The sequence below is a fragment of the Mustela erminea genome, chromosome 7 (genome assembly GCF_009829155.1).
Source record: "Mustela erminea isolate mMusErm1 chromosome 7, mMusErm1.Pri, whole genome shotgun sequence".
Taxonomy (NCBI): Eukaryota; Metazoa; Chordata; class Mammalia; order Carnivora; family Mustelidae; genus Mustela; species Mustela erminea.
The window spans coordinates 14,765,128-14,790,199 of NC_045620.1; the positions used below are offsets into that span (position 1 = coordinate 14,765,128).

The 25,072-nt window shown below is 45.1% G+C and overlaps 2 protein-coding genes across 5 annotated transcripts in view; both read right to left on the reverse strand.

Annotated features, from left to right (window-relative positions):
* Positions 1–335: 335 nt before the first annotated feature.
* The window catches only part of DBNDD2 (dysbindin domain containing 2), a 40,972-nt gene continuing 16,235 nt past the window's right edge, over positions 336–25,072 (reverse strand). Inside the window, exons 1-4 of one of the 4 annotated variants that reach the window (XM_032350539.1) lie at positions 5,388–5,583; positions 2,527–2,673; positions 2,195–2,332; positions 336–1,003 (exon numbers count right to left, since the gene is read on the reverse strand). In XM_032350539.1, the coding sequence (XP_032206430.1) occupies positions 798–1,003; positions 2,195–2,332; positions 2,527–2,665 (483 nt within the window). In that variant the 5' untranslated portion in view covers positions 2,666–2,673; positions 5,388–5,583 and the 3' untranslated portion in view covers positions 336–797. Of the gene's footprint in view, positions 1,004–2,194; positions 2,333–2,526; positions 2,674–4,373; positions 4,705–4,909; positions 5,051–5,387; positions 5,584–25,072 lie in introns of those variants that run through there. The other 3 variants (XM_032350537.1, XM_032350540.1, XM_032350541.1) reach the window with 3 other exon arrangements.
* The window catches only part of SYS1 (SYS1 golgi trafficking protein), a 39,202-nt gene continuing 16,695 nt past the window's right edge, over positions 2,566–25,072 (reverse strand). The window contains exon 4 of the mRNA XM_032350534.1: positions 2,566–2,673. Coding sequence (XP_032206425.1) covers positions 2,667–2,673 — 7 coding nt within the window. The 3' untranslated portion in view covers positions 2,566–2,666. The remainder of the gene's footprint in view (positions 2,674–25,072) is intronic.

Consider the following 25,072-nt stretch of genomic DNA (forward strand, 5'->3'; position numbering starts at 1 on the left):
TACTGAAGGCAGAGGTGCAGACTGTCTTGTTCAGAACTGTTTTCCAGGGGCGCCTGGGTGGCTCAGGTCATGACCCCAGGGTCCTGGGATCAAGCCCCACGTCAGGCTCTCTGCTCAGCAGGGAACCTGCCTCCCCCTCTTCTCTGCCTGCCTCTGCCTACTTGTGATCTCTCTCTCTGTTGAATAAATGAATAAAATCTTAAAAAAAAAAAAAGAACTATTTTCCAAATGCCCGGCACATGTATTCAAGAACTATTTCCTGAAGAGATGGAGGGATGGTGTTGGTTAGACAGAGTGGGTCTGAGATCTCTGCAACGTGACACATGAAGGGGAGTGGTTGGTGGATTATTTTTTATTATTTATACTGTGCCCTTTTCCCAAACAGGATGTGGGGGAGCAGGACAGCTGGAGTACCACTACTCAGGGCATGCTAAGGAGCTCACGGCCACTTAGAGACACTGGTTTAGGAGACACTACCAGAAGATGGCAGGATAGTGTGGGGGAGGGAGGGGTGCTAGGGAAAGCAGTAGCATCTTGTCCTGCCTCATCTCCCATCTCCTCACCTATAAGCCCTACCTCAGGGGGAAGCCAAAAACTGGTGGGAGGGTTGTAGCAGGAAAGGTTAGCAGTAAAGCAGGACGGTTAATTCCCAGAGAGGTGCGTTTTCCCACTGTCCTTGCCTCCCCCTGGTGCCTACTGCAAGTAAAGAGTCTGGTCTTCTCTGAAGGGCTCTGGCTGGGCCTACGGTCTCCTGTGGAGAAGAGCCGGCTCGGTCAGTCTGTAGATGGAGCCCACCGCTAGCTGCAAGCTCCAGGCTCTGCCCCTCCATCAGCCCCATCCTCTTCCTCATCAGACTGTGCCAAGGGCGTGTCCGCCCCGCCGTCACTGGGATTTGGGCTGTGCAGGTGGGTGGAGTCGTCAGAAGATGACGAGGACGTGCGGGATGCAGTCCTGTCTGGCGTCGGCATTGGAAGGCTCAACTCCTCTGGGTGCTCATCCAGCCCTGCCCAGAAAGAAGAGTTGGTCAGGGCCACAGACGGGGCTTCAGGGCACTCTCGGAGATGGTCTGGCCAGGAGAGGCTGAAGCCCAGAGAAGGGCAGGGGAGTGACCAGCCACTGAGCCAGTCCACAAAGAGCCAGGTCTCTGGATTCCCAGGTCCTTCTACTTCACTACACCATGTCTAGGCCCTAGAGTCAGGTCAATCAATCCGAGTTCAAGCTCTACCTATGTCACCTACTTGCTACCCAGAGGCTATGAGCAAGTCATTCTCCCCCTCAAAGACCGAATCTTCTCTAAGAATGTGATAGGCACCTATATTCCAGAAGAGTTTTGAGGACAAAATCAAAGAATGAGTATAGAATATCTGGCATGAAATAGGCCATCTATAAAGAGCAGCAGTTTAAATAAGAGAATATCTATCTTACTGGCTCAACAGATGGGCTTCGGACTCACACAGCCATGGTCTGAACCCAGCTTTTCCACTTTCTGGCTGTATGACAATGTCTGAGTCTAATTTCCTGCTTTATGAAATCGGGGTAATACCACCTGCCCTAATACAACATTGTAAGGGTTGAGCTAATGGACCACTGTATTAGCAACCTAAAAAAAAAAAAGTGCTCAGTAAATACTCAAAAAAGATGACTAAGATGGCTTAAGTTAGCTAATATAAAAATTTATATTTTATATTATTTTAATTACATGAATTAATCATATTAATTTCACAAATGCAAAATTAACAAAGCCTAAATGGGGCTGGGGCATTCCCAGAAATTTTATATTGGAAATCTGTCACCCAGTTCCCTTCAGGATCAACTTCCCTAAAATCAGAACAGACAGCTGTTTCACTGGTAGAAACATACATTTCGGGGCACCTGGGTGGCTCAGTGGGTTAAAGCCTCTGCCTTCGGCTCAGGTCATGGTCCCAGGGTCCTGGGATCGAGCCCCACATCCAGCTCTCTATTCTGCAGGGAGCCTGCTTACCTTCCTCTCTCTCTCCCTGTCTCTCTGCCTACTTGTGATCTCTGTCTATCAAATAAACAAATAAAATCTTTTAAAAAAAAAAAAAAAGAAAGAAACACACATTTCCAGCCCCTACGAGTACACTTCCCCAGCCCTGCCTTGCAGCCTCACTCCAGAGCCTGCCACCCGGTTCTGGCTAACTGGAGCCCAAGTCGTCAAAGCCAAGGGCCATACCAGATGTCTGGGAGGCTGGTGGAGGGTCCTCACAAGGCAAGAACACATCTGCTCCATCCTGGTCTCCAAGGTCAATAAGTTCTACCTGCTCCAGGGCATCCACGTTCACTTCCATGGAGGAGATACTACCTATGGGGGCTGCAGATCAAGAAGGGGACAAGTCAGGAGGAGGCAGGCCAGAACCCCTCAAATGGTCAAAGATATATGTCAGGTCCAGAGACAGGAGTCTCGAGGGCCGGAAAAACAAAGGGAGGAGGTTCCCAGGATTCAGGACCTATGAGACCTATCCCCCCACCCCACCCCAGTCCCTCTCCCCAGGACTCAGAGCTTACGTCTCTGTGACTCGAGATGCAGGTGGGACAGGGGAAAGACAAACTCTGTCTCCGGCTGTAAAATTTCCTCAAAGAATTTCTGCCGCTCCCGAAGGCGGAGCTGCTGGCGCTCCAGGGCTGCCCGAGGATTTGGGTCCATGTCAGCTCCTGGAAGGTGGAAGAGCACATTCAGCTACGAAGTTGAGCGGGAACACAACGGCAGCCTGGGCTCGGGGAACCCCTCTGCAGCCAGCATCCCGGCGTGGAAGCCTGGACGCCACCGCACTTGGCCACCTCCTTCCCTCCCTTGAAAGAAAGTCTGTTACTACAAACTTCGAGTCTCAGAGAGAGGCAGGGCTGAGCCTGGCCCCACAAAGGGGATGCTGGTTCCAGGCACGGCAGAAGAAGCTCCTCTGTATTCAGGCAACGGGGCCAACAGCCAAGTCTCACTATCATGGCCTTGTGAGAGGGGTTGGAGGGATTGGTCCAGCCTCAAAGAGGGAGGCACTTCCAACACACCCAGCCTCCCCTCAGAAGGCCATGGAAGACAGTCAGATGGGGATCTCAGGGTGCTCAAGTGTTGCAACTCTGGTTCATGCCCAGCCTTCCAAACCCAAAGACTAAAGCAGCCCCTCTCCCGCCCACACCCCATCACCACCATCCCCTCCAAACCCTGCTCTGAAGTCACAGACCTGACTTCCAGACTCAGCTCTGCCCCTAAGGAAATCATCTTTCCAGCCTCAGTCTTCCCATCCGAAAATGACTTAATAGTCCTACCTGCCTCAAACACAACCCAGCAGTTGCTGGAGCAGGTGCTCTGTAAAATGTAAAGCCCGGACACTGTGCTCTTCCGAGCCGGCCCCCCACCCCCATCTCTTTCTTCTCCCTACTCCCCAGCCCTTTATTTGAGCACCTTTCTCCCCTGACACATCTCAGGCTTCTATCCCCATTAGTCAGTGAGTAGCAATTGGAAGGGCGGGTCCTGGGTCCAATTTAGACCAGGCCCCCGGGGTCCCCGGGGTCCCCGGGGGTCTCTCTTGCGGAGAGCTTTCCAGAACACCAGAGCTCTGGGCCAGCCCAGGCCCTATACATCCACTTGCATTCACTCCATATCCTTCCGGCGGCGCGCTCTGAGCCCATCACCGGAGGCAAGGGAGCATCTGGCTTGAGGACCAACTCGTCATCCTCTTTAGCCTGCCTCCCTCGATTCCTGGGACTCCGTGTCGGAGACCCCGGCCCGCGCCACAAGGCGCTGCTGCGGAGGGCGAGGGATTCAAACCCAACTGGGCCAGCCAGGGCCAAAGGCAGTGTGCTGAGACCGGGTGGCCGCCGGCTGGCAGCGCGGGGGAGGGAGGCGCTGACGCCGATTCCTGGGAAAGGCTCTCCGAGCTGCCGCCCAGGTCACAGCGCTAAAAATACCCGGGGCCCCTGGGGCCGTCTGCTCCAGCGGCCGGGCGGGGGAGGAAGAGGACGAGGGTGGGGGCACCCACGGGCCGGGGGTGCCAGGACGCCCCCTCTCCCCCTCCCCCTAACCCCATCCATCTCCCGAGACCTGAGGGGCTGTCCCCAGGAGGTAGCAGAGCCAGGGCCGGGGAGAGAAAGGGAGTTGTTTACGCGACGAAAGGCGCTGGAAGAAGGGAGACGAGGTCTAAGGAGCCCGGTGAGCCCCACAAATGCAGAGCGCCCTGCCAGTCTCCGCCCCACCCGCCCTGGAGTCCACGGGAGCGAGAAAATTCCCTAAAAAGGGCCGGGGCGCGCCCGCGGCCGGGGGAGGAGGCATCCGAGGGCTCCCGGGCGTTCGGCTAGTGCGGCCGGCCCCCGGCCCTGGTCCGCCCGCAGCCTCTGCGCACCCGCCGCCGAGCCCCTACCTGCAGCGCCCCGCGCCCCCGCTGCTTCGGTCGCTCGGCTCCGGCCAGACGGCGGCGGGGGCGTGGGAGCGAGCCGCGCCGGCCGGGGTGGGGCTGCGCCGCCGGGGCTCCCGCGGGACGGCCGGGCCCTGGGAGCCGGGAACGAGGAAGCGGCGGGCGGCGGAAGTGGGGGAGGGGCGGCGGCGGGCACCCGCGCTCGCCTCCCTCCCGGCGGCCTCGGGGAGCCCCCTCGGGCGCGGCCGCTCGCACTTCCAGGCCGGGCGAAAAGTTCCCGGCGCGCATCGTTGCCCCGCAGCTGGCCGCGCGCGTCCGCACTCCGCCCGCCGCCGGGGCGCTCGGCTCCGCACGCTCAGATCCACTTGCTGCACCGCGCTCAGCCGCGCAGCCCCGCCGCGGGGATACGCGCTGGTTCTCGACCCACGCGCACTTGCTGCTCGCGACTCCCGGGCAGCCCCGCGACAAAGCATCCGCACCCGCACCCTGGGCGAGAAGGCGCGGCGGGGAAGGGGACCCGCTGGAGCGGGGAGGGCACTGACCCGGTGCCGCCCATCAGGGCAGGTGCGCCGCGGCGGAGGGTCCGCCTGACCCTGGGACTCACCCGGCAGCCCCGGATTCTGGCTCCGGGACCGCACCGAACCGCCGCCCAGCCTTCCAGCGCCCTGGGCGGGGTGGGCGCCCGGACGAGGCGGGTCAGGGCTGCAGGGGTGGGCCGCCGCGCCGCACCCCGAGACGCCGGCGTGGAGCCAAGTCCTCCAGGGCGCGAACATGGGCGCAGCGCGTCCAGGGTGGCGGGGGTGGAGGGGCGAGGTGCTGACTGCGGGCGGACAGAGGAAAAACTCTTGCCCGCCTCTCCGCGCCTCCTGCTCAAACCTGGGCCGTAAGTGTCTAATCTGGCAGTACTGTACTGAGATTCTGTTCCCATTCTTCTCCTCCTCCCTCCCACCCATCCACTTGTGCTCACAACTCCAGAAGCCGCGGGAACAGGACGGGGTCGGGGGTTTCTGTCGGGAATACCTCTTCCATGGGGTCATTCGTTCATTCACTCAACAAGCATCCGCGAGCAAGCCAGAATTCCTCCTTAGCACCTCCCGGTCCTGTGCTAAATACTCCTCCATTCCTTGTCGATTCTCTGCCCTAAATAACTTTTCAATCCACCATTCCTCGCCGTCTCCACTACCCTCTCTCCCTTGGTTCCTCCGGTAGCCTTCGACCTGGGTTTCCCGTACTCGCTCTGGCCCTGCTACATTGCATCCCTCTCCCCTCCCCTCTCCTCCCCGCGACACACAGCAGTCAATCAGCATTTCAAAACCAAGTCTGCGTTCAAAACGCCACCCCCTGCTTAAATCCCTCCATTGTTAGAATAAAAATCTAAGTGCTGATATCTGAGCCGAGTCTTCAAGAAATGAGTTCAACAAGCAGAGAAGTTGGGGGGGGGGGGATGTGCAAAGGGATGGAGCCATGACACATGCGGGTTTCCCTGTCAGAGGACAAGCCCTGTACAAATAGCCAAAGCACTGCTTCTTCTATTGTTAGTGGGATCTCGAAACAACCCTGTGAGAGAAATAACAGCAAGCAGCGTTCCCCCTATTTTACAAGCAAAAAGTTTAGTTTGTGGGAGGCAAGTGGTTAAGAGCACGGGCGTGGTAGTCTGACCCTCCAGGGTTGCAAACCTAGCTCTGCATCTAGCCAGCTGTGTAAACACTTAATTTCTCTGTTCCTTGATTTCCTTACTTATTAGGTAGGAATAATTAATCCCCACCACTTATGAGATAATTCATATAAAATGCCTAGTACAGGATGTGGGTACTTTGGAGATGCTCAATAAACATTAGGTGTTTCGATTGTAATGGGTTCTGAGAAAGGGAGGAAAGTGTTTTCTTCCGTGAATTTCTGAAATTATAGGAAGTACACCCTAATAGTACTTCTACAGAGTTTGTTAAATATCTGTTGCTATTATAAGTGCTTTATATATATTAACTTTTAATTGTCTTATCAGTTTTGTGAGGTAAATACTATTATGATCTCCATTTGACAGATCCAGAAACTGACAGACGGAGAGGTGAAGGGACTTGTCCAAGCCATACATACAGCAAATAAGTGATGGAATTCAAATCCACATAGGCTGCTTCCAGAGGCTGTGCTTGTAACCACTGCTCCCAGTCTGTTCCCCTTCTATCCTGTTGCAGTTTTCATCTCCCAAGAAATGTTTTAGTCAGTTGGATTCTTATTCCTCATTAATGGATGAAGTAGATTCTTGGTCCCACTTCCTAGCACAGAGGAATGAGGCCAGCTCAGTAGTATGGTGGGTGAGAGCTCAGCTCCCAAAGCCACTTCCTCTCCCCGTTCCGGGCTTATCCCTAGGAACAGAACTCCAAGGATTATTTTGACCTGTCTTGAAGATGGTGACAGATTTGGAACCTCCATTCCTTCTCTTTGTCCGATAGTTGCCACATGAAGGGGTAGAAAGGGAAAAGCATCGAAGCTAGAGATAATTCAGGGGGCTAAGCTGGAAGGGCATCAGGCAAGAGAAAGACCCAGGTAGCAGCCTCCGGAGCAGATGGCAAAGGAAGTGGAGGGAGCCATGGAAAAGTAGATGGCTGAGACTCTGGCTTCCATCCAGGATGCAGAAAGCTGGGAAGTGCATCATTGCCACACTAATCACAATTTAAAAAAATTGTTAGGTAGTCTATAAAATTACAACTTTCGTCAAACCCATCAGAGAGCTGAGGCTGCAGAGCAACCAATTAACCTGAATTCCAAAGAAGGACAGGAGCCTCCAAGAAGAAATGGGACGCAGGCACTGGCCCACTTGTGAGGTGGGAGGAAGACGGGGCCTCCATGCAGAAGGGTAAGGAAAGTTCATTTCCTTATGTAGATCCAGGTTTCTCTCTGGTATCACATTTTTTCTGCCTCCAGAAAGATCTACATAAAGAAGTAAAGATCTCTGGAAATGAACAGAATAAAGGTAAACAGAAGAGACAGTTTTCTGTTTTTAATCACGTTGTAAGACAACTGACTATCTAAAGACAACTGACTATCTAAAGTGGCCACACACTACTCTTTTGTGTGAGAAGTCACGGGGATGGAAAGTGTAGCACTGGGAATACAGTCAATAACTTTGTGTGGTGACAGATGGTAAGTACATTTACTGTGGTGAGCATTTTGTAATGTATATAATTGTTGAATGACTATGTTGTACATCTGAAACTAATGTAAAATTGTATATCACCACACTTCAATTTTAACAAGTAGCAATAGGTTGTGGATAGATAGCATACACTAAAGTAAAATGTATAACAATAGCAATAAAAATGATGGGATAAGGAGCTGGAAATAGACTGTTGAAGGGTCCTCTGCTATGTAAGAAGTGGTAATAACATTATTTGAATATTGACTTTGATTAATTGAAGATATATAGTAAATGCAAGGGCAACCACTAAAATTTTTTTTAAAGAAGTATAAATAACAGGCCAATATGGAGACAAAGTGGGATAATAAAAATATGGGGAGGCATTCTCCCTGAGCCTTTTTTTTTTTTTTAAGATTTTGTTTATTTATTTGACAGGCAGAGATCACTAGTAGGCAAAGAGGCAAGCAGAGAGAGAGGGGGAAGCAGGCTCCTTGCTGAGCAGGGAGCCCATTGTGGGGCTCCATCCCAGGACCCTGGGATCATGACCTGAGCCGAAGGCAGAGGCTTTAACCCACTGAGCCACCCAGGTACCCCTCCCTGAGCCTTTTTGTGTTCCATGTGTCTTACTGACTATGTCAAGATCGCAAGGATCTGACTTCTCTTTCACATGGGCCCTTGCCTAGGAAGCTGATTGTTTATAGAGCTTGAGAGATCAGATCATGTCTTTCTCAAATCAAGGCAGGCTTGCTTACTGCTTGCTATAAAAGTTCTGGGTCTGGCTCCTCAGCCAGAGTGTAAACCCACTGTGTCTGTCTTGTGCATCTGGGACCACCATATCAGTTGTCGGACTTGGGGCCAAAGGAACCAATGAACACACAACTGTGCTACTGTTCATGTTGCTTGGTGTGCTATGAGTAATCAACTGTTTCGATCAAATGCAATAAGTCTTATTCTCTATTTTTGGTACCTAACAGATGGATGTTTTTCCCTGAAAAAAATGTAATTATTCCAAAGTAAGGAAGAAAAAGAGAAAAAGTGAGGGTAAAAAAAGATGTTAACTATAAAACAAATAGCAGGATATATGTTTTAAATCCAACTGTCAATGAAAGACAACCAGTTAAAAGGCAGACTAGTAGAGTGGGAAGTAAAGCAAAAGGCAATAATGTACTGTCTACAAGAAACCCAATTTAACTATATAGAAATATATGGGTTAAAAGTAAGTGAATGGAAGGGTTCCTGGGTGGCTCAGTGGGCTAAAGCCTCTGCCTTCAGCTCAGGTCATGATCTCAGGGTCCTGGGATCGAGTCCCACATCGGGCTCTCCACTCAGCGGGGAGCCTGCTTCCCCCTTTCTCTCTCTGCCTGCCTCTCTGCTTACTAGTGATCTCTGTCTGTCAAATAAATTAATTTTAAAAAAAAGTAAATGAGTGGAATGAGATATACCATACAAACAGTAATCAAAGTAAATTGGAGTGGCAATATTAATACCAGACAAATGTAAACTTCAAAAAGACTATTACCAATGATGAAGAGGGATATTCATAACAATAAAAGATTCAATTCACCAAGAAGATTCCACTATTATAAATGTGACTACATCTAATAACAGAGTTTCAAAAATAGATGAAGTAAAAACCAATAGACCTAAAATAGAAAGAGAAAAATCTATATTTCAGTTAGAGAATTCAATACTGCTCTCTCAGTAATCAATAAAACAAGTAGGCAGGACAAAGAAAGGAGCAGAATAGGAAGCCTGAACACTATCAACTGACTTGTTCCAACTGACACTTTTAGAACACTTTACCCACAACAGTAAACTTTCTTTTCAACTGCACATAAAACATTCACCAAGATTCATCATGGTTTAGGCTACAAAACAAACCTCAACACATTTAAGAGAGTTTAAATCATATAAAATGTTGATATGACTATACAAGAATTGAAATATAATTATATAACTAATAAAGATACCTGGGAAACACCCCCAATACTTGGAAATAAAATACAACACTTCACAATAACTCATGAGTCAAAAATGAAGTCCAAAAGGAAATTAGAAAAATATCCTGAATTGAATGAAATTGAAATGCAGCAGCCAGCCACCCAAATAGCCCCCAGGACTCAGTGCCTTTTGTTAGTCATACCTTTGTGTAGTCCTCTGCTACACTGAATCAAGGTTACTCCGGGTGACCAGTAAGAAATGATGGTGGATCCTGTCCAAAATTAGGATTAAAAAAAAACAAAAGACCACAGCTTCCATCTAGGGTGTGTGTCCTCTGTTGCTTGGATCCGTCACTCTGGGGGAAGCCAGCTACAATGTTGTCAACAGCCACGAGGAGAGGCCCACGTGGCAAGCAAGAGAAGATTCCGGCCAACAGCCAGGAAGAGCAGAGGCCTGCCAGCAAACGGCATGAGTGAGCAGGGAAACAGATCCACCAGCCCTGGTAGTGCCTTGGGAGGACCGCAGTCCTGGCCAGCAGCTTGCCTGCAACCTCGTGAGAGACTGAGACTGAGGCAGAGCCATTTCAGGGAGAGCATTCCTGGATTCCTGCTGCCCAAAGCCTTTGTGATACCGAATACTCGTATCAAACTGCTAAGGTGTAATGCCATGGGGCAATAGGTATGGTGCAGAGACTTTGGTACTGGGGTAGAGCGCTGCTGTGTCAGCTCCAGAGCGCGGCCGTGGCGTTAGAACTGGCCACAGACAGAGAAGAGTGCTGTCAAAGGGCTTTGGAAAAGCTGCTGAGAGAAGCCTTTAATAAGGCCACAGCCAGGACAGACGGGAAAGTGGGTAAATGCTCCTGGAAACCGTGGGAAGAGGAAGCTCTTTATGTCAGGACCCAGAGGTTAACAGACCTGAGCCTCGCAGACCCGTGCCGGCAGGAAAGAGGAGAGGAGGGAGTGTGCGCAATGAACTGGGTGATGGGGCTGCGGACATTGCCAAGCGAGGTGGTCAAGGTGCCACCTAGTTTCTTCTTGCTACTGACAGTAAAATGCCAGCAGGGAGAAAGGAATAAAGCAGCAGTTCCCAAGTGACAGCGAGGCCACCTCCCGGGGGGGACATTGGCAATGTCTGAGACGCTTTTGGTTGTCAGAATGGAAAGGCTGCTACTGACATCTAGTTGGTAGAGGCCAGAGATACTCTTAAATATCCTCTAGTGCACAAGACAGGCCCTCTCACCCTTGCCCTCCAACACAAACACTCATCCTGCCCTGAGTGTCCGCAGTGCCAAGGCAGAGAAACCCAGAGCTAAAAGGAAGCATTGTTGAATTTGAGGGAATTGGGACTTCATGCTACGAAATTCTCAGCCACTCCAAATGGCAAATGATCATAACATTAAGTGGTTTCCTAGCAAACCTCAAATCCAGGGCATTGAAAACATCCAAAACAACATGGTCCCAAAAATGAAACTGAGGGGGCGCCTGGGTGGTTCAGTCTGTTAAGCATCTAAGCTTAACCTTCGGCTTAGAGCATGATCCCGGGGTCCTGGGATGGAGGCCCTCGTTGGGCTCCCTGCTCATCGGGGGAATCTGCTTCTCCCTTTCCCTCTGCCCCTCCCTTCCCTTGTGTTTTCTCTCTCCCTCTCCCTCTCAAATAAATAAATCTTAAAAAAAAAAAAATGAAACTGAGACTATGGCTACAAAATCTTGAGTTTACATCTCAGGGAGATTAAAGGCAATGCCTCAGAGTACTATTCAGTCAGATAAAAGATCGCTAAAGAAATTATAGGTGTGCCTCACTAATCCTTTGACTCAAACAACAAGGGTTCTAGAAAGCTTGGGGGAGTTGTCCTTAGCCATTCCAGCAGAAGCCTAATGCAGAGAAGGGTTTATTTCAAAGAAATTGTGGGCATGGCTTTTGTCTATTAGTGTGCCCTGAATAAGATTCAGAGTGACCTACAAGTTCTTAAAAGGATTATAGATCGAGAAACATCTCCAGCTTGGATATATAGGGATAAAGAGAGTATAAAATAACAACAGGATTTTTGGTCATGAACGAAACGGAGTAGATGCATTCCTCTCTATCCCTCCCACTAAGTACAGCTTAAAATGCTGGTCATTATACCTCAAACAAACATAAGAAGGCAGATCAATCAGGAAACCTAGTAGGTTTCCTTTTTGCTGGGGTCTGGAGAAGACTGCAACCTGGAAATGCCAAATAGGCACAGGTAAAAATTGTCCCCATGAAAAGCCTGTTTTCTCTTGTCAAAGGACTGAGAAAGGGGCACCCTAGCAAGACAGAAATCTTCTCACATTAAATGTCCTACTCCAGCAATACTAGAGGAAAAACCATTCCCAGCCTCGACTAACAAAAACAGGGAAAACCAGACTTCAATATTTGTCCTGTAACAAAAGGTAACAGGGCAACTCCCCCACTTCACCTCTGAGTGGTGTGAGAGCTTGGAGACCAGGTGAGAGACTCGGCTTCATCACTGCCGAGCAGTAACTAGTACCCTTCCCCCAAAATCCCTCCCCATTTCCATGGTGTCAGAGGAGACCATGTGCAGAACCACGCTGCCATCCCCATCCAGCAATAATGAGGCAACACTCCCTTCCCCCAGTATAAAGGAGGCCAAGTGTAGAGCCTAGATGTCAATCTCTGCCCAGCCATAATGAAATAAACCTGCCCTTGCCCTACTGGGTGGTATGAGTGGGGTCACGCACCTAGCCTCAATTTTCACTCTCACCTGATGATAAAGAGTTGGTGCCCCCCGTCTCACTGGCCCAGGTCATCTGAGCCTGCTAAAACAGAAGATTTAAATGAGATCCCAGAGTCTCATAACATAACTTCCAAAACGTCTAGGTAATAACTGAAAATAATGCATCATACCTTGAACCAGGAAAATCTCAATTTGGGTAAGAAAAGACAAACAACAGATGCCAACAGATCACAGCGTTGCTGGCTTTATCTGACTCTGATTTTAAGATAGCCACTATAAAAATGCTTCAACAAACATGCCTGAAATAAATTTAAAAAATAACAAAACTCAGGAAAAAAATAGAAGACATAAAGAAAATAGAAATCTTAGAACTGAAGAAAAAATTACTGTGCTGGGTTGAATAGCGTTCTCTAAAAATTCATGTCTATTCAGTACTACAGAACATAACCTTATTTGGAAATAGAGTCTTTGCAGAAATAATTAGGTAAAATGAGGTCATACTGGATTAGTGTGGGCACTAAATCCAATAACTCATCTCTTCTGTAGGAAGACTATGTGAAAACACAGAAAGATACCCAAAGGAGACCAACATATGAGATGGAGGCAAATACCAGGATGATAGGTCTGTCAGCCAAGGAACACCAGGGATTGCTGGCAATCACCAGAAGCTAGTTAGCCTTGGGGCAGAGTCTCCCTTAGAGCCTACAGATAGAATTAACACCTTGATTTTTGGACTCTTGGCTTCCAGTACTGTGTGAAATAACTTCTACAGTTTTAAGCTGTCAAGCCAGTTGTTACAGCAGGTAGGTCTAGGAAATTAATACAGAAACCAAATTTTAAAACAACAGCAAAACAACAAAAACCTTACTGGAGAGGCTCAGTAGAAGAATGGAGATCATGTATGAAAGGATTGGTGAATTTGAAGAGAGAACAGTAGAAATACACAATCTGAAAAGGAGAAAATTATATTAAGAAAGAAAGAACGAACCAACAGAGCCTGAGGAACCTGGAAGACAGTAACAAAAGATTGAACATTTCTGTCGCTGGGGTCCCAGGTGGCGAGGAAAAGGAAGTGAAGCTGGAACAACATTCAAGAAAATAATGGCTGAAAATTTCCCAAGTTCAACAAAGACTTGAACCTCCAGGTTCAAAAAGCTGACCGAATCTCTAACATAAACCCAAATGAATCCATGATGACACATACCATAATCAAACTTTTGAAAACCCAAGTCAAATGCTATCTGACGGAGATAGAGAAATGCTGTCTTACGGAGAGGAGAACTACAGTTCAGTTGCAGCAGGTTCTCATGACCCATGGAGGCCAGAGCAAAAGTAGCACAAGAGTTTGAAGCAGTGAAGGAAAGCACAGTCAATCCAGAGTGCTTGACAAAGACTCTCGCCTTGACCAAGCTCTACCCGGGCTCCTCTGAGCCCTCTTTTTGACCAGGCCTTAACCTTGGTCTATAAAGATTTAAACAAACACTAACATAGTTTTTAACAGCTCAAGACTTAATTCCTAGGATGACCCCAGACCCCTTAAAGTGACTGCCTGAGAAAATGCAAGACTGCCAAATGAATTCACTGTTTGTTCCCGCTAACCCCTGAAGATAGGACCCCTGTCTGCCAACAGCAAGATACACATCTCTGTGGGAGGGTAGGAGCCTAACATCAGTAGTGCCAGTTAGCAAACCTAGATGGGTTTCACATGGCCCAATATCCCCTTTCTGCTTTCTGTAAATTTTCACTTCCTTAACTCTACAGCACCTCCCTCAATCCGTCCCTATTCCCAAATTCCTTAAGATGCTGAGTCATCTCTGTACAAATCAAAGTTGACTTCAGTTCACACTGGGTTCTTTTTCCTATTACAACAGTGTGTTTTTTTTCTTAAGATTTTATTTATTTGACAGACAGAGATCACAAATAAGCAGAGAGCAGGCAGGGGGTGCGGGAAGCAGGCTCCCTGCTGAGGAGAGAACTGAGCCACCCAGGCATCCCTGTCTTTCCTACTTTAAATAATTTGTTTATCTCTGACATGCTATACCCAGTGAGAAGACCTTTGAGGAATAAGAAATCAAGGCATTCTCAAATAAAGAAATATTAAGAGAATTTGCTGTCTGAAGACCTACCCTAAAAGAATGACCAAAGAGGGCCCCTGGCTGGCTCAATCCATGGAGCATGCAGCTCTTGATTTCAGGGTTGTGAGTTTAAATTACTTTAAAGAACAAAATCTTGGGGCCCCTGAGTGGCTGAGTGGGTTGAGCCTCTGCCTTAGGCTCAGGTCATGATCTCAAGGTCCTGGGATCAAGCCCTGAACTGGGCTCTCTGCTCAGCAGGGAGCCTGCTTCCTCCTCTCTCTCTGCCTGCCTCTCTGCCTACTTGTGATCTCTGTCTGTCAAATAAATACATAAAAGCTTTAAAAAAATAAAGAATAAAATCTTAAAGAAAGAAAGAAAACACCATAGATTAAATAAAAAACGGAATCCTAAAAAATGTTTGAGTAACACAGGAAGGATGGAAAAATGGAACAGAGGAATGAAAAGCAGAGGAAACAAACAATAAAATGGCAAATGGAAGCGCTAAGACACAAATAATTATATGAACAGGAAATGGCCTAAATACATCATTTAAAAATGAGAGAGACCTGCAAAATAACATATGAAAAAATGGCCCAAATAAAAGCTATCAACAAGAAATTCACTTCAAGTATCATGACACACGTAGGTTGAAAATAAAAGGATTGAAAAAGATATGCCATACAAACAGTAATCAAAAGACAGCAGAATCTGCCATCTTAAAATCAGATAAAAGAAAATCACCAAGAAAAGAGGTTACATTACGTAATGATAACAGAGTCACACCATGAGGAAGACAAAGCAATCCTAAATGTATAGACACCAAATTGAGAGAACCGAAAGGAGAAACAGACAAGTCCACTCCCAGAGTTGGAGACTTCAACACATCTCTAAAATACTGATAGAGGGGCAACTGGGTGACTCAGTCAGTTAAGCGTCTGTCTTTGGCTCAGGTCATGTGTCCTGGGATCGAGCCGTGCATCGGGCTTTCTGCTCAGCAGAGAGCCTGCTTCTCCCTCTCCCTCTGCTGCTCCCCTGCTTGTGCTCTCCCTCTCTCTCTTTCTCTCTCTCACTCTCTGTCAATAAATAAATAAATAAATAGATAGATAGATAGATAAAATCTTTTTAAATACTGATAGAAATACTAAGCAGAAAAGCAGCAGAATACGTAAGAACTTAACAAAACCATCATCCAAAAGGATCTGACTGACATTTAGAGAACACTCCACCCAACATCACTGAGATACACATTCTTTTCAAGTGCCCATGGAATATTGACCCCAACAGACAATATCCTAAGCCCAAAGACGACCTCAAGAGACTTAAAACAATCAAAATTATGCAGTGTGTGTTCCCTTGACCACAACGGAACCAAACAGATCCAAGTTAGTAACAGAAAGGCGACAGGAAAATCCAAACACATGTAAATTAAACAACATACTTCTAAAAAATCTGTGGGTCAAAGGGTAGATCTCAACAACACTTTTTAAAATTTAGCTGAATGCAAAGTATCAAAATATGTGGGGCACAGCTAAAGCAATGTTGAAAGAGAAATTTACAGCACTAAACGTTTACTTTCAGAAGAAGAAAGACCTCCAATTAATAATCTAAGTTCTTGCCTTAAACTAGAATCAGAGCAAAAATCCCAAAGAACTGAAAATAGAAAAACAATAGAGAAAATCAAAGGAACAAAAAGCTGGTTCTTTGGAAAGATCTATAAAATGGACAAACCTCTAACAAAATTAACAAAGGGAAAAAAAGGAGAAGACCTAAACTATCAATTTCATGAGTGCAACAGAGGATATCCCTACGGGTTCCCAGACATTAAAGAGATAATAAGGGTCTACTAAGAACAATTCTACACACACAAATTTGGCAATTTAGATGAAAAGGACCAAATTCTCAAAAGTACAAACTGCCAAAACTCACCCAACATTAAATAGATAATAAAAATAGCCCTATAATTATTACATCGAATTTGTAGTCAATGCAAAACACACACACACACACACACACACACCTCTTGAAAAAGTAATATCCAGCACCAGATAGTTTCACTGGAGAAATCCACCCAATATTTATTAGAAGAATTAATACAAATTCTACACAATCTCTTTCAGAAAATAGTATAGGAAGGAACACTTCTCAGTGTAATTTCAAGAGGTTAGTATTACCAAACCCAGACAAAGACAGTACCAAAATAAAACAAAACACAACACAATAGACACATTTCATCTACGTTATCAAATTGGAGGGCATGGAGTTGTTCCTGGTATTCCTTTATTATCCTTTTGCTGTTCCTAGGATCAGTAGTGGTGGCCTCTTTTAAATTTCTGACATTGTTAATTTGTGTCTTCTTTTCTTTTTTCCTTGGTTAGGTTGGCTAGAGTTCTGTTGATTTTATTTACTTTTTCAAAGTACAACTTGTGGGGTTCATTGATTTTCTCTACTGGGTTTGTTTTCAATTTCACTGATGTCTGCTCTAATTTTTATTATTCTTCTTTTGCTTGCTTTAGAATTAAACTGCCCTTCTTTCTCTAGTTTTATAAGGTGAAAGCTTAAATTAATCTCTGATCTTTCCTCTTTTCCAGTATAGGCACTAGTGCTATAAAATTCCCTTTCTAAGCACTGTTTTCATTCACCCTACACTTCAGATAAGTTGTATTTTCACTTTCATTTAGTTCAAAAAATGTTAAAGATTTTATTTACTTATTTTCAGAGAGAGAGAGAGCACGCAGAGGGGGTTGGGGGGTGGCAGAGAGAGAGAGAGAGAATCTCAAGCAGACCCCTGCTGATAGCAGAGCCCTCCGTGGGGCTCAATCTCATGACCCCGAGATCATGACCTGAGCTGATATCAAGAGCTGGACACTTACCTGGATGAGCCACCCAGATGCCCCAGTTCAAAATATATTTGAGGTTTTTTTGAGATTTCTTCTGTGATTCATGTGTTATTTAGTAGTGTACTGTCTAATCTCCAAATATCTTGGACTTTTCTAGCTATGATTATTGGTCTTTAATTTAGTGCCATTGTGGTTTGAGAACATACTTTGTATGATTTCTATTCTTTTAGATCTGTTAAGATGTGTTTTAGGGGCCCAGAATGTGGTCTGTTATGAATGTTCCATATGAGATTGAGAAGAATGTGTATTCTGCTGTTTAGTGGATGAAATATTCTATAAATGCCAGTTAGATCAGGTTCACTGATGGTGATGTTCAACTCTACACTTACTGATTTTCTGCACATTTGATTTATATATATTGAAAGAAAGGTGTTGAAGTCTCCAACTATAATGGTGGATTTGTCTATTTCTCCTTGGAGTTCTACCAGTTTTTGCCTCACATATTTTGACACTCTATTGTTAGGGGCATACATATTAAAGATTATTGTGTCTTCTTGGATTATGGACTCCTTTATTATTTAATGATCCTCTTTATCCCAGATAAAGTTTCTGGTTCTGAAGTCTGCTTTACCTGAAGTTGATATAGCTACTCCAGCTTCCCTTTGATTAGTGTTAGGATGGTATGTCTTTTTCTATCCCTTTATTTTTAAACTATCTTTGGCTTTATATTTAAAGTGGGGTTCTTTTAGACAACATATAATTAGGTCTTGGTTTTTTGTCCACTCTGACAGTTCCAGTCTCTTAATTAGAATATATTCAGGCCATTCACACTTAAAGTGAATATTGATAGAACTGCCATAACATTGATCATGTTTTCAACTATTTGTTGTACTTGTTCTTTATTTTTTAAAAGGCTTTATTTAATTATTTGACAGAGAGAGACAGCAAGAGAGGGAACACAAGCAGGGGGAGTGGGAGAAGCAGTCTCCCCACTGAGCAGGGAGCCTGACTTGGGGCTTGATCCCAGGAGCCTGGGATCATAACCTGAGCCAAAGGTAGACACCCAATGACTGAGCCACCCAGGCACCATATTTCCTTTTCTTTCTTCCCCTGTTTTTCTGCTTTATTTTGTTTTGAGCACTTTATGTGATTCTATTTTTCTCGCCTTTCTTAGCCTATCAATTACACTTCTTTTAAAAAAAATTCAGTCATTTCCCTACAGTCTATAATATATATTTACAACTATTTTAAGTCTACTCTCAAGTAACACTATACCAGTTCAAGGGTAGTACAGGTACTGTATAAAGGACCCAGAGGCCTTACAAAAACAGACACAAAAATCTTCAACAAAATATTAGCAAAAATTCAATCCAGAAATAAACAAAAAGAATTAAACACCAAAACCAAGTGGGATTTGGGGTGCCTGATTGGCTCAGATGGTTAAGCATCTACCTTTGGCTCAGGTCATGAACCCAGGGTCCTGGGATCGAGCTCCGAGTCTGACTCCCTTCTCGGCAGGGAGCCTGCTTCTCCCTCCCCATCTGCCTCTCCCCGTGTTCATGCTCGCTCTCTCTCTCATAAATAAAAATTTAGAAAAAAACAAGTGGAATTTATTCAGGCATGCAGGCATAGTTCAACATTCAAATATCAATTAATATAATCTACCACAGTAATGAACTCAAGAAGAAAAATTCACATGACCATATCAACTGATGTAGAAAAACATTAGGCAAAATCCAATGTCCATTATTATAAAAACTCTCAACAAACTAGGAATAGAGGGTAACTTTGAACTTGATAAAGGGTATCTACAGAAAACCTACAGCTAACATCATATTTACTGATGAAAGATAAGATCAAGCCAAGGATGACTGTTCTCATCATCTTTATACAACATGGTACTGGAAGTCCTACTTAGCAAAATAAGACCAAAAGAGGAAATTAAAGGCATATAGATGGGGGAAATATTTCAAAGCAAGTATATTACAAAGGACTCAAATCTAAAATACATAAAGAACTCTCAAAACTCAACAGCAAACAAATAATCTAATTAGAAAATGGGCAAAAGACCGTTAATTCATCAAAGAGGATAGAGCAGTGGCAAACAACACATTAAAATATGTTCAACATAGGGGCACCTGGGTGGCTCAGTAGGTTAAAGCCTTTGCCTTCAGCTCAGGTCATGATCCCAGGGTCCTGGGATCGAGCCCCGCATCAGGCTCTCTGCTCAGTGGGAAGCCTGCTTCCTCCTCTCTCTCTCTGCCTGCCTCTCTGTCTACTGTCTGTCAAATAAATAAATAAAAATCTTAAAAAAAATATATGTTCAACATCAATAACCATTAGGGAAATGCAAATTAAAACCAAGGTGTATCTACACCACACTATACTACACTACAAGTGTAGATATCACTACACACTTACTAGAATAGTTTTAAAAAATAGTGACCATACCAAAAGCAGGTCAGGGTGCAGAGAAAACAGATCATACATACGTTGCTTGTGGGAATGTAAAATAATATAGTCACTATGGAAGAGAGTTTGTGTCTTCCTAGAAAACTAAACAGACACTGTATGATCTAGTGATTGCATTCCTCGGCACTTACTACAGAGAAATGAAAACTATGTCCGTACAAGAACCTATACATAAATGTTCACAGCAGCTTTTATAATAGCTCTAAATTAGCAATGACTCAAATATTGTTCAGTGAATGAATAGTTAAGCAAATTGTGGTACATTCCATACTGTAGAATAAAACTCATCAAAAAAAAGGGGGGGGGGACAAATTATTGATACATGCAACAACTACGTGGATATTGAGGGCATTATTCTGAGTGAAAAAAAGCCAAACTTGTAATGTTACATACTGTAAGATTCCATTTATAGAACATTATTGAAATGACAAAATTATAGAAAGGAAGAGGGGTTGCCAGGGGGTAGGGTGGGAGGAAAAATGGGTGGGTCTAGAGCATGAAGAACCCTGAGGATACCACAGCTCTGCATCTTGATTGTGGTGGTGGTTACATGGATCAAGTGGTTTTGATATTATAATGTAGTTGTGTAAGATGTTACCATTGGGTGTGGGGGGGAATGAGTGAAAGGTCATAGGACCTCCATGCATTTATCTTCTTGGAATTTTCTGTGAATCTATAGTTATTTTTTAAGTTTATAAGCAACTATTGATACAGCAACAACATGGGTGGATCTCAAGAGCATTATGCTGAGTGAAAAAAGCCCCTCTCAAAAGGTCACATGCTCTATGATTCTATTCACATAACATTCCTGAAATGACAAAATTATAGAGAAGGAAAACAAATTAGTGGTTTCTAAGGATTAGGGATGGATGCAGGGAGAGGGGTAGATAGCACAAGGGAGATCTTAGTGGTGATAGAACATACACACACAAGTGAATGCATGTGAAACTGCTAAAATCTGAATTAGGTCTGTGGATTATACAATGTCAGTTTCCTGGTTTTTGTACTGTATATGTTGTAAGGTGCCACCCTTGGAAGAAACTGTACTACTTTCGTAACTCCCTACAGATCTATAATCATTTCAGAATTTACAAAAATAATTGAGAAAAATTAAAAGAGGCCTTTGAACCTCAAAATTTTATTGGCAGGAAGCATGTTGAGAAAAATGACTCAACTGCAAATGTGCCCAAAAAAGAAAGGATAACTCAGAATAAAAAGTCCAAGGAACAACGTCAAAATCTTAGGAGGATTTTGTATAGAAATCATCAAGCTGATTTTAAAACTCATAAGGAAAGGCAAATGAAGCATGATAGCCAAAACAATTTTGAGAAGAACAGAAGGGGTGCCTGGTTGGCTTAGTCAGAACAGCAGGCCACTCTTGTTGGGTGTAGAGATTACTTAAATAAATAAACTTGGGGGAAAAAAAAGAAAGAATAGGAAAGTTGGAGAACTCACTAGGTAATTTTGCGTGTTACTATAAAGTGCTATAGTAATCAAGACAGAGTATAAAGCTTACTGTAAAGGAATCCAGACAGTATGATATTAGCAAAAGGATAGATGTATAAATCAAAAAAACAGAATCTAGAAGTAGATCCATACGTATATGGTCAACCGACTGTTGAGAAGAGTGCAAAGGAATTCAAAGGAAAGAGAACAGTCTTTTCAACAAATTTTGTAGGAATAACTAGATATCCATATAGAAGAACCTTGATTCATACCTTACACTATATATAAAAATTAATGCAAAATAAATAACCAAGGGACGCCTAAGCAGTTCAGTTGGTTAAGCCTCTGCCTTCTGCTCACGTCATGATTCCAGGGTCCTGGGATTAAGTCCCGCATCTGGTGCCCTGCTCAGTAGGGAATCTCCTTCTCCCTCTGCCTGCTGCTCCCCCTACTTGTACTCTCTCTGTCTGTCAAATAAATAAATAAAATCTTTTAAAAAATTAATGCAAGTGAGTCATTGACCTAAATATAAAAACCTGAAACTATAAATTGGTGAGGAGAAAACACAGGAATAAATGATTACTTACTTGGTGATTTGGGGCTAAACAAATATTTCTTAGACACGACACCAAAAGCATAATCCATTTAAAAAACTGATAAATTGGACTTCATCAAAAGTAAGAATTTGCTCTTCAAAGGCCAGTTAAGAAAATGAAAAGATAAACCAGAAACTGCAGAAAATACTTGTAAATCATATGTCTGACAAAGGGATCCAGAATTTATAAAGAACTCTCAAACATAATAGTACCAAAAAACCCCAATTTTTATTATTTTTAAAAGTAGGCTCCACACCCAGAGTGGAGACCAACTTGGGGCTCAAACCCACGACTCCAAGATCAACACCCCAGCCAAGATCCAGAGGTAGACACCCAAATGACTGAACCACCCAGGCACATCAAAAGCAACCCAATTTTTAAAAAATGGGCCAAAGACCTGAACAAACACTTCACCAGAGGAGATAAATAGATGGCAAATTAGCACATGAAAAGATGCTCAAGATTATTAGTTGTTAGGGAAACGTCAACACTTCTGTAAGGTACCACTATATACCACTAGAACAGCTTTTTAATTTTTATTTATTTATTTTTTTAAAGGGTGTTATTTATTTATTTGACAGACAGAGATCACAACTAGGCAGAGAGGCAGGCAGAGAGAGGGGGGAAGCAGGCTCCCTGCTGAGCAGAGAGCCTGATGCGGGCTCGATCCCAGGACCCCAGGATCATGGACCCGAACCGAAGGCAGAGGCTTAACCCACTGAGCCACCCAGGTGCCCCTAGAATGGCTTTTTTAAAAAAACAACCTGGGGCACCTGGGTGGCTCAGTCAGTTGAGCACCTGACTCTTGGTTTCAGCTCAGGTCATGATCTCACGGTGGAGAAATCAAGCCCTGTGTCGGGCTCTACACTCAGTGCACAGTCTGCTTCAGATTCTCTCTCTCTCTCTTTCCCCCTCATGCTCTTTCTCTCAAATAAGTTAATTAATTTAAAAAACACAACCCAACAATACCAAGTTCTGCCCAGGATGTGCAGCAAGTAGACCTGTCCCACACTGCTGGCAGGAATATTAAAAAAAAAAAAAAAAAAAAAAAAAGAACGACTACTTTGGAAAGCTGTTTGGTAGTTTCTTATTAAGTTAAACATACAATTACCATCTGATCCAGTAGTCCCACTCCTAGGTATTTACTCAAGTGAAATAAAACTTATATACCCACAAAAACCTGCACACACGTGCTTTTGGTAACCTTATTCAAAACCGTAAAACACAGTTCAGATGTAATTCCATGATTAGGAAACATACAGTAGCGTACTCATTTCAGTAGTGAAATATTACTCAGCAGTGAAAACAAACTACTGCCTGCTGAGATGTGCTTATCTGAGATGCGTTGTGTGAAGGGGAAGAATTCCAGATTCAAAAGGCTTTGCAAGGGCGCCTGGGTGGCTCAGTGGGTTAAAGCCTCTGCCTTTGGCTCAGGTCATGAGCCCAGGGTGGTGGGATCGAGCCCTGCATCAGGCTCTCGGCTCAGCAGGGAGCCTGCTTCCTTTCTTCTTTCTCTGCCTACTTGAGATGTCTTTTGAATAAATAAATAAAAGCCTTTGGGGGAAAAAAAAGGCTCTGCACTGTGGAGTCCATTTATATGATAGTCTGGAAAAGGCAAAGCTGTAGGACCAGAAAATGCATCAGCTGTTTCCAGCGCCAGGAAAGGAGAAGGGGTTAATTGCAAAGAGATTGCACGGGGTGGGAGGGAACTTGAGGGGATCATAAAACATTCTATATACTGGGCGCCTGGGTGGCTCAGTGGGTTAAGCCGCTGCCTTCGGCTCAGGTCATGATCTCAGGGTCCTGGGATCGAGTCCCACATCAGGCTCTCTGCTCAGCAGGGAGCCTGCTTCCTTCTCTCTCTGCTTGCCTTTCTGCCTACTTGTGATCTCTGTCTGTCAAATAAATAAATAAAATCTTAAAAAAAAAAAACATTCTATATATTGATTGTGATGGTTTGCTCTTGTCAAAACCCATGGAACTGTTCACTGAAAAGGACTAATTTTACTGAATTAGAAGATATCCCAATCAACCTGACTTCAAAGTTTCCAAAGCACAGACTATGAGAGGAAACAAGAGGGGACCTCACACCCTGTGGATGGCTGAGGAAGAAGGAGGAGGAAGAGGAAGGAGAGCAAGAAGGAGGGGGAGGAGGAGGAGGAGAAAGGAAAGAGGAAGTGGAGGAAGAAAATAAGAGTCGGTGAAGATGTGGAGAAACTGGAACCCTTGTGTCCTGTTGGCGGAAATGTACCATGGTGCAGCCGCTACAGAAAACAGCATGGCAATTCCTCAAAAAATTAAAAATAGAATCATCGTGTCATCCAGTTAGTTGTGGGTATATACCCAAAAGAATTTAAAGCGGGGTCTTAAAGAGATATTCATACACCCATGTTCCTAGTAGCATTATTCACAATAGCCAAAAACGGTAGACGTAATCCAAGTGCCATGGATAGATGAATAAACAAAATATGGTATACAGTAGAAGATTATTCTGCCTTAAAAAGGGAAGAAAATTCCGACATAGGCTATGACATGGATGGACCTGGAGGACACGGTGCTAAGTGAAATCAGCCAGACACAAAGAGACAACTGTTGTACGATTCCACTTACAAGGGGTACTTAGAGCAGTCACTTTCCTAGAGGCAGAAAGCAGAAGGCTGACTTCCAGAGCCTGGGAGGAGGGGGAGATAGGGAGTCAATGTTTCATGGGTATTGAGCTTCAGTTTTGCAAGATGAGAACAAGTTCTGGAGATGCATGGTGGTGATGGCTGCGCAACAAGGAGACTGTGCTTAACTCTACCGAACTGTACACTTGAAAATGGTTAAGTCGGTAAATTTTATGTTATGTGTATTTCAGCACAACTAAGGAGAAAAAGAGTGGTGGTTTTCCACTCAAGAGCCTTGGAGTTGGTCCACAAGGCTGTGTGTCACTGGGTAAGGCTCCCTCCCCACCGGTGGGTTTCCTGTGTAGGTGGAAGGACCAGACCGGACGGAACATGGGAAGTGGCTGTGGGAGTCTCTGCCAGAGTAGAGTCTGGGCATGGAGAACTCCCTGCCCATGGGGGTGAAATGCTCAGACAGACACCGATTCTGAGGGAGGTGAGCACATGAGGGGAAAGCGCGGACTAGGACAGAGTGGCAGGGCCAGCAGGCCAGGCCCCCAGCACCAAATCTAGCCACTTTGCCTTGGCTGCCAGAGCCCTTCCAGAGGGTCTCTGGAGCCTCAAGACAAACTCCAAGTCCCTTGGTGGGAAAGCCCCAAACAGTCAGCCAAGGTACTCTGGGCCCCTTCTTTCTACTCTAGCAACATATAAACTGTTCATAATCCTTTTCCACACCTATGTTTTCAAAATTCCCTCTTTTGAGAAAGTGCAGTCTAGCTCACACCCCTTTGCCCGGCCAACTTCCACTCCTCCATTCCTCGTTACCGGGTCTACGAAGACTTGTCCAGCCTCCGTGGGCTGGTCTTCTAGAGTTCACCAG